General features: G+C 36.8%; 1 protein-coding gene across 39 annotated transcripts in view; it reads right to left on the bottom strand.

The window, feature by feature from the left end:
* Nucleotides 1-14,881, bottom strand: part of CLASP2 (cytoplasmic linker associated protein 2) — a 141,807-nt gene that overhangs the window by 72,234 nt on the left and 54,692 nt on the right. For all 39 annotated transcript variants that reach the window (XM_083826476.1, XM_083826484.1, XM_083826486.1 and 36 more), the window contains one exon: nucleotides 2,881-2,960. In XM_083826476.1, the coding sequence (XP_083682602.1) occupies nucleotides 2,881-2,960 (80 nt within the window). The remainder of the gene's footprint in view (nucleotides 1-2,880; nucleotides 2,961-14,881) is intronic.

Here is a 14,881-nt window from a genome sequence, read left to right as displayed (position 1 = left end):
CTCTGTACCCTCATGGGGCAGCAGCCCATGTCAACTTACCACAAAGAAGTGAAATGCAACTCAAGGGAAACATAGTCGTGCATTTTGGCAGCAGCCAACTCGATCTGTTTAGTGCACACGCCAAGCTTAGCCTGAGGTTCTGGTCAAGCTACAGATACCTTTTGTATGTTGCCTTACTGAGTAGGCTTTCAAAAATAGGCTAATTTCTGTTCTCAGCTGATACATTACCTGAGTCCATGAGCTGTAGTTACTGCCACAGGATTACAATGTGCTAGAGCAATAGCCAAACACAGAAGCAACATACACAATAGCTTTAAGTTGGCGCCACATGCATGCCTAGGCAAACAACTTATTTTTTCCTTTAATTACCCAGCACAAACAGAATTGGATATATGTAATTTCTGCTATTCATATTGACATTTTAATGAGGAATTTAATAAGTGGCATAATTTTGATTGACATGAAATTAAAACTTTTCCACCGAAAATCTCAAAGTACTAAGTTTCTCCGTACCTACATTAGTTTCAGAGGAGCAAAAAGTAATAATTTAATAATTTCTTTTTTTCTCTGCCCTTGATTAATTATGCTTTTAGAAGTTTACAACATGAAGTTTGGTGTTCAGGCAATGATAATACATTTTTTGTTTGTAAGTTTCTAAGTCAGACATAAATACAAACAATTAAATTTGTTTTGAAAAGAAATCTATCTAATAATGGGAGTTATTCCTAATAACCTGACCACTGAATTTTCTTCTTCAATTTAAACACAAGTGAAAAAAGAGGTGTAAAATTATTATGTTTGTAATCTAAATATGTAGGTACAATCCTGTCATCACAGTACAGCAAGCAAAGGACACTTGTTAGCAAAAAGCCACCATACTATATCTCAAAATAAGCTATCTTCATAACTGTGAGTTATCCATCAGAGGGCAACATGCACATATATCGGTAACAGCAAATGCAACATCCAAGACTGAAAACTTAAAAGCTCAAACACGAATTAGAGCAGTAACTATATAAACAAACTATTTTCAATATGGGAACTACAAATTCCCATAGATAGAAGTATATGATGTGACATTACTAGAGGATTAGTGATAAGCAGTCATTGAAACAGGTTACTATTGAAGCAGATCCACCAGTGGAGCCTTTTAAGATCAAGTCAAACATATACAGTAAATAATCTTAATTTATTTGATTAGTCCAGAAGCACAAACTTGATTCAAAATTAGACCCATTTCCACAATATAGTTCCCTCCCTTACCATCACTGAAACCACCACTAAAACCCACACAAATGTAATGAAAAGACAGGCAGACACAGGAACAGGCCCTGTAACACACAAACAATTAACTCCCTTTCCCCATTTTGTCTGACAAGTTTCCTCCACTTTTAGATTAACCTGGCAAAATGCAGGTCATGAACATTCTTTCTTCATAAGTTCTAGTACAGAAAATTCTCTCTTCCATAGTAATCAACACAGTCTCAGAATGTGGGATTTTTATTTTTATTTTTTTAAAGAAAAATGAGATTGTCCACAATGAGAAACCTGAAGTTGGGACAGCAGGAAGTCATTATTCTTAAGGATACAAAAAAATTTTTTTTCCCCTGGCCTGACATTCTCATATGTGAACCCAATAGTTTATTTTAGGGTCAATGAAACATCTCCTGTGACTCCCCACCTCAATTCAGGTGACATCAGTAAGGACAAGTGGGTCATCCAGTAGAGTCAGACAGAAAAATCACACCTACTGGTCAATGACATATAGTCATACCACTTTTTATTACCTAGTGTTATTAACCAATTTAAGTAGTTAGAGAACTCTGCTTGGGACCTCAAACATTAAAGTAACAATTTAGAGGCAGAACATTTTCAGTGCTGTTGAAAATTATTCTGTTCAACATAATCAGGATAAACAATATTAGAAGTTCCATGGTTTTGCCCTCCAAAGAATTCTTTGCTTCTCTGAACTGTTAAGAAGAAATACAAAGGTATTACAGTGTAAGACAAAAGCTCGATATGACAGGAACCATGGAGATAAAGTGTTCCTTCATAAAAGCGGAGTAATTCTACCTACAAAAGGAGATCCAACCAATAGTACACCATTGTCTTGGAAAATAAAAATAGAACAAAACTACCTATCGAGAAATTCAAAATCCTTCTGGTGTTCAGAAACTGTGCCTGAGTTTTTGGTCATCTTCCACTCCTCAGTCCCTCAAAGAAAACTTATTCAAAATTGAAGATACAAACATGTTAGGTGACCCGACCTTGTGTGAAAGTACCAAGTATAAGCAATTCCCACACTTAAGTAAAAGAAGTTAAAATCTGATCTTTCAACTCAGAACTCTGCGTCCAACAAGTTCATTAGCATTCAAATAAGTCACTAGATTTTTATTTTGAAGTGCTGCTAGAGATGGGGGCATGTATGCCAGACATGCATCATTACAATTCAGACAGATTTTTAAAATATAATTCTTGTTTTTTAAATCATTTGCCTGTATTATTGTTAGTTGCTTATCCCATGAAATTGCAGTCCTAAGTTTTCCAACACCTATGGAAATCTTTTTCTTATCAAAACTGAAACATGCAATTATTTTCAGTAGCTCCTTGGAAAAGATTAAGCAAAGTAATAACGGATTCTACCTGAAACACAATGTAATTATAATTAGTAGGACAATTTAAAAAGGTGGGTTTTTGTAACTAACAACTGGTAAAAAATGAAGCTTTCCGTGGAGACTAAATTTTCAGAAAGAAGGAAAAGTAATGACACTCAGTTAAAAGACTACAAAATTATATATAAAAAAAAAATATAAGCTTAAGAAGACAGTGTTGTAAATAGCACATTTCTGAAAACAAAAGCTAGTATATACAACATCTTACCTGTACAGTAGGAACATCTGTAAATGCCTTAATAAAATCATCTTCATCAACAGCTCCAGCTCCTCCTTCTTTAGAGGAACCTACATAAACATAAAATACCGTTAAACAGTATCTAATGCATATCAAGGTTTTCAAAATGAAATAACTGTCTTTCACCATACCCGTTTTCAAACATTTAATAAAACTCACAAAAAGCCTGAAAACTGTCTAAAATCGCAAGACCCTGAACACTGATTTCAACTCAAGTAATTAAAACTTTTTTCCCCAAGAATGAAAAATTTTGAGCAGTTTCCAAAGACAAAGATAATGGTTTCATTTTATTGTTTTTATTTCTGTGTTTAGCTGAAGAGGTACGTAGTACAACAATCCTCAAGTAGCCATTTGTACAGAATTCTGAGACTTTCATCCTGTTAATATAAACGTTCCTAAATGAAGCGCAGAATTTCAAATTACTTAAGAGAGCAGGAGTTACTTGTCATTAAAAAAGTTCCTCAAGATCAGTTTTTCACATTAATACACATTCTATGAGCAGTCAGCCCTAGCTTGTGTTTTGTTTCTTTATTTTTTAAAATCTTGTATACAACCCTAGATGATTCTTAGTACCTTGTACTTCCCATAAGTCTCCTGTTGAGCTAGGAAGTGTGAAGTGCATTTCTCAATCTCAAATCTCCAAGAGCTTCAAGACAGAAAGCAAGGACATGGTAAATGAATACAGTGTTGGGACAAAAATCTCAGCATGCTCATCTCTATACGTGTTCCTCTGAGAAGCTCCAGGATCGTGTCACATAGAGGAAGTCTCCAAGAACCTTCCCGACATGTTACTGGAAAACTATCATACCAAAAAATGTTCCCTCTCCAAAAGCTTCCATGATGGCTACATGAGTATATAGTACAGCTGAATCTGTGCAAGGTTACTGATGGAACTATTCACATGTAATGCCCTAAAATCCATGGCAAAAGGATCAGGGAAGAATACTAACATGTAATTTATTGGTCCCATAGCAGCATATAGCTGCTAAGTTTCATAACAATCTTGAGTAGAAACTAAGGAAATTCTAAAACAGAAAATAACTTAAAATGAGCTCCTGGATTTCAGTGTCTTGCAAAAATTAGTTACCAAGAAAACCAGTGTCTAAAGGAAAGGACTAACATTTCCCCTGAATCAAAGAGCAAATTCATCAGATGCAGGCTGTGCTAAAAACCTAAAACTCCAAGTAAAAGGTAGAGCTTGGCAGAAACTTCATGCATCTTCAGCAATTGAGACAGGTAGACAAGTTACTGCATGGATATAGTAAATCCAGTGCAGTATTTCCTTCTTGAAGGAAAAAAAAAAATAGAACAGACCCTACAGGAAATGAGAACTCAGGAACAAGGGTCTTTTCTGAACTCTTTCAGATACAGTGAGACCAACACATTAGACGGCACGACATCCTGCCCAACATACAGTGCAGCTGAAACTTTCATCATCTTTCATCAGCCAGAGAAGAAGTGTATCTCCCTAACTATAGGATAAATAAAAACTATCAGTAAAAACAAGTTAAGGCTAAGGGGTCAAAAAGCTAGGACAACACAAACTCTTGGTGGCTACACTCTTCAAAAACGTTTCATACTTCACAGTCCCTCCTCTCCTATTTATAGTGGAGGGAATTAGGTCTGCTGTGATTGTACACTTGTGTAGTTTGGAATGAGAGGGTCTGCTACCACTATGATTCGTATGACAGACTTACTAGACCGGAACAACCCTATGCAGAACAAACCCTATCCTACTCCTCTGTGGCTGCTTAATGTAAGAACAGTGAAGTGACACTGAGCAGAATTTGGACATGTAAATGTTCCTGTATTATACTGCAGGCACCAACTTTTGACAGCCTAAGCTCAAGAATGTTGTGAAGAGATGCTGCACACAGAACTCCTCTATGAGTGCATCTCCAACAGCATCTGTCACAAATGCCAATGGCAGTCAAAAGGAAAGAAGAAATTATAACCACTTATTTCTTCTCCCTCCAGAGAGTAGAGGGAATGAGTCCTTTGACAAAGTGAATGAGGACCTAACTGGCTGGGAAATGGAAAAGGGAAAGATCAAGTTTACACACTGGACACATCTTTCTAAGTGATCTTCAGCATACATCTAAGAAGCAGTGTGACACACACAAGCTCTAATTGCAGCTACTAGACCATCAGCGAGCACTGGCCTCTATTTCAAAGAGGACAGAGAATGAAAAACATGAGGTTGCCTATGAACTCCCATTTCAGATTTTGCTGTACGCCTACATTTTTAAGCCAATAATCTGTGAGCACAAATCTTTTACTAGCAAGTCAAGCAGATAAGCCACAGTGTAGATCTCCTTGATGCAGACCACTACAGGAGACTCTTGAGGCCAAGTGAGACATCAAATAGAAACATTGTTTTGCAGAAGTTCTTGATAACCATAAATCATGCAATTTCTGTGAATGAAGTGCCCTCAAGTATGAGAAAGGGAACTCAAATTTTTGCTTTGAGGTAAGAGGTTGTACCCATTAATGTGTGCTTGAGCTTGTAAATACGCAGAATATTTTGAGTATGAGATGTACCACAAGTCTGCTTTTTCATGCGACTAAAAACAAAACAAAACAAAACAGCTGTAGAACCCCTTTTCCTTTCTGCCACACAAACCTGTACAGCTCCTAAGAGGGAGGGTGCCCTGGTAAGAGCAGAAATTTTGTTGAGAGAAACCTTGGAAGGAAGAATTTGGTACAGGAGCATCATGCTAAACCAGGTGGTAAACACAGCCATCTGAAGTTCAATTCATAACCCCATTTGTCTCTACCAAAATATACTGACATTTAAGAAATTGTCATAGTACTAACACAATCACAACCAAAATGCAGTACTCAGGAAAGGTAAATGCAAAAATAGTTTGAATAGCCAAAAGGTTGCTTAAGTTTTACAGTTTTCATCTGGTCAAAGGACATGTTTCTTTTTAAAAACATTTAAAGGTATAAGCAACAGTTCATATAAGGTTTCTGTTCTCATCACCAACGTTGTTTTAGTCAAAGATAACTGTGTCCGCTGCAAAACAGTAAACACCTATGAAGCTCATACTATATGTTTCTTTGCAACCTGATAAAATACTGCTCAAGACTGCAGTGATCCTGTGACCCTAGAGGCAAGAAACACCTGCACTTAACAGTTTATACGAGTTCTGTATGATTACTTGATTATATAAATACCTAAACACCACTATTAAAGCACAAAGAGTATTTTCTGTTACTTATCAATTTTCTGCCAAGAAAATAAACTTACAGAAACCAAACATTGGAAATTGACATGAACACAAAAGCATAGTAAATCTTTGGATTTAAGTATTTGAGATATCCACAGTGCACTCCTATACACTATAAAACAGAGCTCAAGAGAGGATGAAGTTGCCTTTGCTAAATAATTAGGTATTATTGTCCTTGCCCTGCCTTAAAATATCAATTTGAAGATCAGGAAATTGCAAAAATTTGCTAACAGGTATTCTAGCACCTTAACCTCATTCAATAATAAATTCTGAGGAATGAGAGAATATCCTTTACCTAATGGATAACAAATCATAACTTTGGAGAGAGAAAGAGGAGGAACAGACTTCTATTTAAAATCCATTTGACATAGCCTGGTGACATAGCTTCAGCTAGTTAACTTCTACAGACCACTACTCTTTTAAATTATTGCTCCCAGAAAATTGTGTTACTGTCTCTTTGCCTGGTAATAGAAATGATTATGTGTTTTTAGGCAGGTGACACTTTAAAAAAAAAAAAAAGCACATCTTTTATAAGCACATTTGCTTCTACTTCACTAAACTTTCTCCTCCTCTGCTCTGATCACATATGCATACCAAAATAAAGTGTGAAATAACAGCCTCTGCTTATATTGTATAAAAGTCAGAAGTCTATAACGCACATCAAGGAAAAATACTGTCCATCCTCTCTCTCCCCGATCTCTTAGTAGTTATGTTTACCAACTTGTTTAGTCACTGTTTCTGTGGAGACTAACAAAAAATGACAGAAATCAACCTGCTGTTTCTCAGTTGAGGAGGTCTTTCACCCCGCTAATGAGATTTAATAGTCCTGCACGTGAAGATGCCTTCAAAGAACTTCTTATGCAGTTGTAAAGCTTGACTTTCCTCCACAAAAGCAACACCAGAGCTTTACAAAATTCTCATTTCAGACAGTTCTGCCTTCAGACTTAAAACTGACAGATCTGACAGAGCAGACATGTTTTGATAAGCTGTTTTGTTACTGTTAATGCTTACCTTCCCAGACCAAGCTGTGATTATAAATTCTTAGAAGTATGTCTCTTGAGTATTAATGCATTCCACTGAATAATGCATGTTATTAACTTTAGCCACACAACACATATTCCTTTGACCAGGTGCAGACATGTTAACTACTGCATTCCTGATGGTAAGGAAACTAGAAACAATTTTAAGGGTCTGCAAGCACACCGCATCTAGTATCTGTAAGTGCCCAGCAGACAATTAAATTCCAGAGCCTCAACCACCAGCTTTTTCCTACACGAGTGCAATTTACATTACTTTTGGATTCACTTAGCTGACACCCAGAAGAGAAATTCATCTGAAGGAGAAGGAGAACAATCCACTTAAGACATTATACAGAAATTTCATTCTCGTTTTCATACATAACCTTTACCTACTCCTATCCTTCAAGCATCATGGTTAGACAAATTCACACAGAGACCTCTTCAAAAAGCTGGTGAGAATCTACCTAACATAGCAAATACACTTGATATGGAAGTAGATTACAGCAGCTTAAGCACCCCAAAGTTTTTTGGTGTTTTTTGTTGTTTATTTCTGAATTAGGTTTGATGTCTGGAGATGGAAGCAAAGGAAATGAACCTTTCCTTCATGCAAAGTACTAAGAGAGATGAGATCTTAAGTTAAAGGGTTTCTACCATTTTGTGAGGCTCCAGGAGGTTTTTTCCCCCTCCTCTTCTCCCTGAACAATCTTTATCCAGTCACAAGTTCAGCATTCTGAAAAGCTCAATACCAGAAAGGGTTCTGAATGCAAACGCAGAAATTACTTTTTTTTTTTTTTTTCCCAGAAACAGATTTCTCACCCAGGAATTAATTCCTACAATAAATGTATTCTTCTGACACTTGGAATCTTTCCATCGTTTCAAAATGACTTGAGACCACTAACTTGATCTGCCACCTTCACGATCTCCCCGCAAGTACCCACAAAGCTATACATGATGGGATGACAAAACAAGGGGTCAACAGTATATGGAAGAAGAAATACATCAGAGTGGTATTGGACTGTTATTTTTGTTTTGAAACAACTGCACAATCAAAGTATGCTTATGCTTTATGTTTAATAAAGCATACATGCATTAGCCTCAAAATAAAAAATACTCATCTCATACAGTAGGTTAACTGGCACCTCCCGCTCGTTCTTCCTCCTGAGCTGCCTCATTCTATCACTAGTACATTCAAATAAATCACAACAGCAAGAGACTAAGCTGAGAATGAAATACACTGGACAAGAAGAATGGCTTCTATGAGACAAGTGCCCTAGTCTGCTTCACTGTGGGGCCATATAAACACTGTGCTAGCACAATACAATAGGTAACATGGGATAGAAATGAATGAGTGGAGACAGGGAAGAAAATGATTCCAGGCAGCTTAAACAGCACAGCTGCTGAAAACCTAATTATAGTCTGAAGAGAGTACAGTCATACTCAAACAAAATAAATTCAAGCAAGGACAACTGCAAAGGCAACACAGTGGAACAGACAGCCTATCTCACTAAACAGGAAGGGGAAAAAAGTTTATGGAAAACACTGATACAGGAAAAAAAAAAAGCGAACACACCCATATGAGCTACAAATAAATTACAGAAATTAAAAGATGCTTCCTATAGATTACAGCAACCGATTCTTCCTATCACCAATTTTTGGAATCCCTTTCAATGACACAAAACCCAATTCTGTGAGATGAATTCTTTAGCACAGTACTGGCAATAGAGACAGTGCTTGATAACCAAATTGTGTTCCCAGTCCTTGCGGGTAGGTAGATAAAGGCAATGTTTAACTCTCTCTGAATATATGTTCCGCTGTTTGTTAGTCTCTGACGTGGTGATTTTTACTGAACCTTCTGTAACTACCTACAGCCTAGTCTAGTCTTTGAGAAATCTACTCGTTTATCCTTGGGCCAGCCCTTATTACTGTTTGACAACACCGACAGCTCCCTTTAAAAGTGGTGTCTGTTGTGGAGAGAAGTTAACAGTGCTTCATGATCTGAATTACCCCCTCTGAGATGGCAGTGGTGACTTTTAAAATAGTGATTCTGATAAAGCCCTGCAGATAGACTGAATTTCAGTGGCTCAGTAAGAAATTTCTCTCTTTCCAGACACAATATGGTTACTGGTACGATTAATACAACAGTCCTGAATAACACCTTTTCCTATGCACTTGTCAGAACTCTGCTTCTGAAAAACATGAAGCAAATGTTTGGAAGTTGAAAGTCTTTGAAAATTCCCTTCCTGCTTTAAATCACTAGGTCATCTCAAGCGTTTTGATAGGCTATATATGCACAGCCTAACATATTAACAGAATATAGGAAACATTGATAGAACTGAGGTAAGACCACCATTGTTTCATATGTTTCACATATTTCCATGTTTGAAAGACTGACCTTTGGATTTTAATTAAAAAAAACTTAATCAATAGACAAGCACAGAACTATTCTTCAGTCTCAAGCACCTGGACAAAGCATGAAGTATTTTTCCACTGGGTGCCTAGGAGTCATTTAGCATAGGTGCCTTCGGGTTGCCAGCTTAACAAAATATTTGAGAGGAACAAATAGCATTTGCTCTAATACAAATAACCACTCTAGTCAACGTTAGACAAGGTGCATTTTATAAACAAAGCAGATTTACTTAAAGATAGCTACACTGGTAGAATAATACCAACAGTATCCTTTAGGGTGGATATAATTAGACTAATTTAAAATAATAATAAAAATAATTATGTTAGTATAGTAACGTGTCCCAAGTTTCACTCACAGCATAAACTGTACTAGCCAAAGCATAATCATTCTGGTATAACTGTTAGCACCACTTACTGGCTTTGCTATACAAATTAACAAACAAACAGGTCACATTACTAACTGCTTCAGCTCTGCTAGTACAAATTAGGGGAAGACCAAACAGTAATGCTGTAGTGACCTTAGTTTGGATTAAAATTTTATCAGCAAAAATCCAGTTGCCTTTTGTCTGTTTTCCAAGATAAAGAACAATTCCATTTGTAGAAAAATAAATAACTTTCCATCCTCAAAGATCCCTCTGGTTCCTATAAACTTGGCTATACTTTCAGAGCTTTTAGGAGAACATGCCTTGCCTACCTGAGAAACCTCATGAATAAAACACAGGCCTCCAGTAAACAGGCTCTGACAATTTATGCTGGAAAAATATTGGGAGATTACCCAACTGGGTTGCTCACGTCTGTCTGTAAGCACCTGCACAGACTGGAGAAAGGAAGAAGGAGAAGAACAGCAGAAAGAACACGTACCAGTCCCTCAAGCCACTGCAGTTGGTGATTTATGAACTTACACTAAAACCAGTAATGGCCTGAAGTGCCTTTAACAAAGACACTGGGCAGACAATTAGGATCAGTAAACCTCTTTGACTGGCTCAACACAATCAGATTTTTTGGTGATAAATTTAAGAAATCGAATATACTTTTCAATCATCAAACACTAATGTCAAATAAGCCTTTTTTGCCAGAAACTTGACTTAAAGTGGCTTTGTGCTTTTTGAAACCAGCTTAGAAGACAGCACAGTGACTTTGCAGAGTAAAAAAGTCTTCACTAGAAAGCCCAGTTTATGGAAACTGACAGATGAATTCTGTCAAATTCAGCCCCGTGACTGACATTCTTCATGCCAAGTTGTCCACCTCAACTCCTCCAATGCCAAAAGTCTTGGTCCCTGAGGCATCCAGAAACAGTCATTCAAGCCAAAATATCTGCACAAACAAAACAGCAAAATACCTTCAAATTCATTCAAAATAAATCCTATTCCTTACTTATTTTTTCCCCCTACATTAGAAAGTTGGCAGACATGGTTGCAGAACTTCCCCGGAGATTCCACCTGTGGTGCGCCTGCTTCATTAAAACATTCCTCCCACATGCCAAAGACATTGTGCATGAACACAAGTTTCTATGCAATAACTGAGTATGCTGCCTCTCAGGACTGCGATGCTAAGCAGAACTCGCTGTGCAATTATTCACTTCAGGAAAGAAAAGGAGCAGGTGAGATAAGAAGGAACTAGAAGCAAGTTATGCTTACAAGGAATAAGGTGGCAGGAAAATGGAACATAACTATTGGAACAGCACCTTTCAATCCCTGAGGTGTGCTACAGCAGTTCAGAAGCAATCATAGTGTGAAGTACACATACAGTCCTTGCCCCAGAACTTGTGTGCTAGTAGGAAGCACAAACTAACTCTGAAGATCTAGCATGCTTACTCTTAATTTTGGAGCTGTTCTTGAGTGCGAAGAGTCCTTTGGAATTGTGTATGGAATGCAAGGGCTACAAAACATTGTATTCCTGAGAGACTTAGTCAATGATATTTGAAGCTCTTTCCCAATACCAAATGCACAGTTTCAATAACTCTGGCCTCAATTCCTATGCAGCATAATTTCACAGGTACAAAAGATTAATAATACTGTACAAAAGATTAATAATACTACCTCTTATTTCCACAGGCATGCTATGAAAATCATTTTGCAAGCATTTGTGAAGCATGCAGAAAGTATGACTACATGAGAATGAAATTAATACAGTTAGTTCAAGGCTTGGATAGCATACATTAGATAAGGCCATAACCAGGGTGGGGGATAGCAGGGAAAAAAAAGTAGTTTCATGAGCAACAAGAACACAGATACCTGACTTCCTTTGGGCTTATCTCACAGTTGGTAATACTGAAGTGTAAGCTCACACGGTAATCTTTCAAATAAAGCATAGTGCTCATGCTCACGCTGTAATTTGTCAAAGCACTCATGTATTTCTTTTCTGAACTCAGCAATCAATTTTCACAAATACTTAACATTTTGAGACCCTGGCTCATTTGCCAAATTTCAACAGTTGGGTTTTTTAAGTTATGCTAATTTTATGCAAATTCGTCTTCTTTTCAGTTTTAGTATAGCTTCCTAATAAGCTAATATTTACATTTTACTTTAACTTGTTCCTCATCTTACACCTGAATAGTGAAAAAAACACACTAATTATTTTACATTACAGAAATTGTTACAGAGAACAAACAGGAACACAAACAAATAATTTGTATCATTTGTGTTGTAAAACAAATTGGGTTGGGATAACACAATTGTTTGGGGGTTGTTTTGATGCAATGGTTTCAGAAAAAAAGGCATTTTCATTACTGTTAACACTTCTCTTCAACAGTGCAGTCTTTTCTGAAAGAATTCAAACTGATATTCTATTAAGAACAATTAGAACTAACGCTGCCTGTCATCACAAACAATGCAATTTTTTTTTTTTTAAGATATGACAAGGCGTTTTTATCTTTTAGATATCTATTTTTATCTTTTAGTCCTAGAAGTTCATTAGTGCAAAACAAAAGGTCAAAATGATTTGATTTTAATGTATGGTTGTTCTCCTGTATTTTTAAGGACATCTCATTTATGTGGTGGCAAGTGATACTTGTACCTTTGTTGAAATTTCTCTACTTGTATTATAAAAATAATTTGCATCTTATGTTTCCACTTCCTCTGCCTCTTTGAGAGGACTCAAAGTGGCAGCAGGGTCAGCTGACTTCTGTTCCACTTCCTTCTGCCTCCTTTCTTTTTCCTTCTGGATTCAGCCATATGAAAACAAAGAAATTGCCTCCCCTCTTCTCACTACTTGAAAAAGAAAATCACTATTCAATGTTAGCAAAATAAACAGCAGCTGGCTTGTCTTCCTTATTCTTGCCACTGCCTGGTACTACGTTTGCTAGTAGGATGTTTGTGACTGTAACACAGAGTAGGGGTATCAAAAGGAGGCTGGACAGTGCTGTAAACTCTTATCTCCAGACTTATTAATTACTGCTCCAATGTTACTCTTCTTATTTTATCCATTAGTAAGCTGCCTTCTAGGCTATGAGCTTTTTTGGAGAAGACTATTGGATACAGTACATGCTTACACCAACATAATAAATCCTACAATCTAGTTGAAGCTTCCAGAAATTAGTGCAAAACAAACTGAAGTAGCACGAACTATCTGCCACCTGTCCTAGGATGACACACATTAAGAAGGGAGACTAATAAACACCAGTTATGAATATATATTCATATATGCTGTGAATGTGTGTATATGTATGTACATATGAACTGAAAATATATTCAGTTCCATCTCGTCACTGAGGCTGATTTTTTAATACACCTGCTGATGCAGCAGGTGCATCATTTAATGCATTTAATGCATAAATGCAGCAGGTGCATTTAATTCACCTGACTAGATGCAAAGGAAAAAATGTTATAGGAAAGTAAACCCCAGTGGGCTGGACAAGAATATGTAAGAGCCAAGGATAACAGACTACTGATCACACGAGAGGAAACCTTCTCAAGTCCTATGCAGGGGACTAAACAGCAACAAACCCCAACAACTGTAAGTGAACCTGGAAAGTTGGAAGTCCTCCTGTTTCCCTGAATTCTGGGTTAGGTTAATACAGTTCATGACTGCATGTTTGCAACCCAGTCACTTCATGGGCAAGGCCGCGTCAGGAAGGAAGGTAACTGACATTCCCTGTCAGGACAGGGAAGCAAAAACAAGCTTTTTGTAAAAATTCCTGATTCACTCTCTGATACCCAAGACAGATCTTAAAGAGTACTCAGAAAGACCAAAAAGGCTGATTTCAGAAGAAAAATCCTTGAAATTCACAGCAACCTGTAACCCAAGGCGGCAATTGCCACAGAATATCACTGATGCTTTGACTGCCAAAATTATCTCTGAGCAGTTTTGTATCTCACAAAGGGTCAATAAACAACTATGAAGAAATATCTCGTTTATTTTACATGACAACTACAGCACTTTGGAAGTCACTTAATGAAGGCCAAACAAATAATAGAAGAAAGACTATTGCACAGCATTAACAATTCCTAAGTTTAAAATAATTTGAGTACTGATTACTCTGAAGCCTTTTTTGTGTGTTAAGTAAACTCAGAGCGGTCTTCATCAGTCTCAAGATGATCAATACAGCAAGCAAAGCATTTATCCTTGTTTAAAGTCGATTCACTAACAATTTATATCTACAGTTCCACAATTAAGTCATTTTTTTAATACATTTCTTAACTACAGTATGTAGTTTTAACTTAACCTAAGAAGGTTTCAGAAGTATCCATTTTTCACTACATTTATTTTAGGCAGAACTTTTTCATTTAAACTGTCCCATACTGAAGCCTCTAAACACTTGGAAATCTTTTTCTGCTAGAAAATACAAGCTGAGAGCAGCCAATCAGTAGCATTTTAATGCATCTCAAAGAGCTGCATTCCTGTGATTCAGCAGGGGAAAAAAAGCACTACTATGCTAACAGAACTCACTACAGATAGATACACAACCTAAACTTAAATTTCCTAAGGTTGAGAATAGCTTTCTACAGTTAAGAGCGTGTTCCTTTAATTATCAAGGTGTACTGTGTTATTACTGTCCTCACAGCTGCCTTTTTGCCATAACTGTTTACCTTGTTCATCCAAATTTTCCAGTTACTTGATTTCTACCTGAAAGAAATTATTCTTAATGTTTTTTGAGCCATCATCAGACTTTTGGAGGCTTTTATGTCAAAAAATTAAAACCACCCTAAGACTAAGCGTTATTTTAGATTATGCCAGCATGAAACCTCAGACTGGCACAAAAGCAGTCTTCACTGAGGACCAGAGCCTTTGAACACTTGAACAAAAGGCAGTTATCACATTTTTTTTAAACATGGAAGGAAAATAAGCTTCTTGTATGTGTACATATTTTTTAAT

The sequence above is a fragment of the Anser anser genome, assembly GCF_964211835.1.
Source record: "Anser anser genome assembly, chromosome: 2".
Taxonomy (NCBI): domain Eukaryota; kingdom Metazoa; phylum Chordata; class Aves; order Anseriformes; family Anatidae; genus Anser; species Anser anser.
Note: the sequence above shows the minus strand (reverse complement) of the source record. Positions and strands in the feature narration are given on the sequence as shown.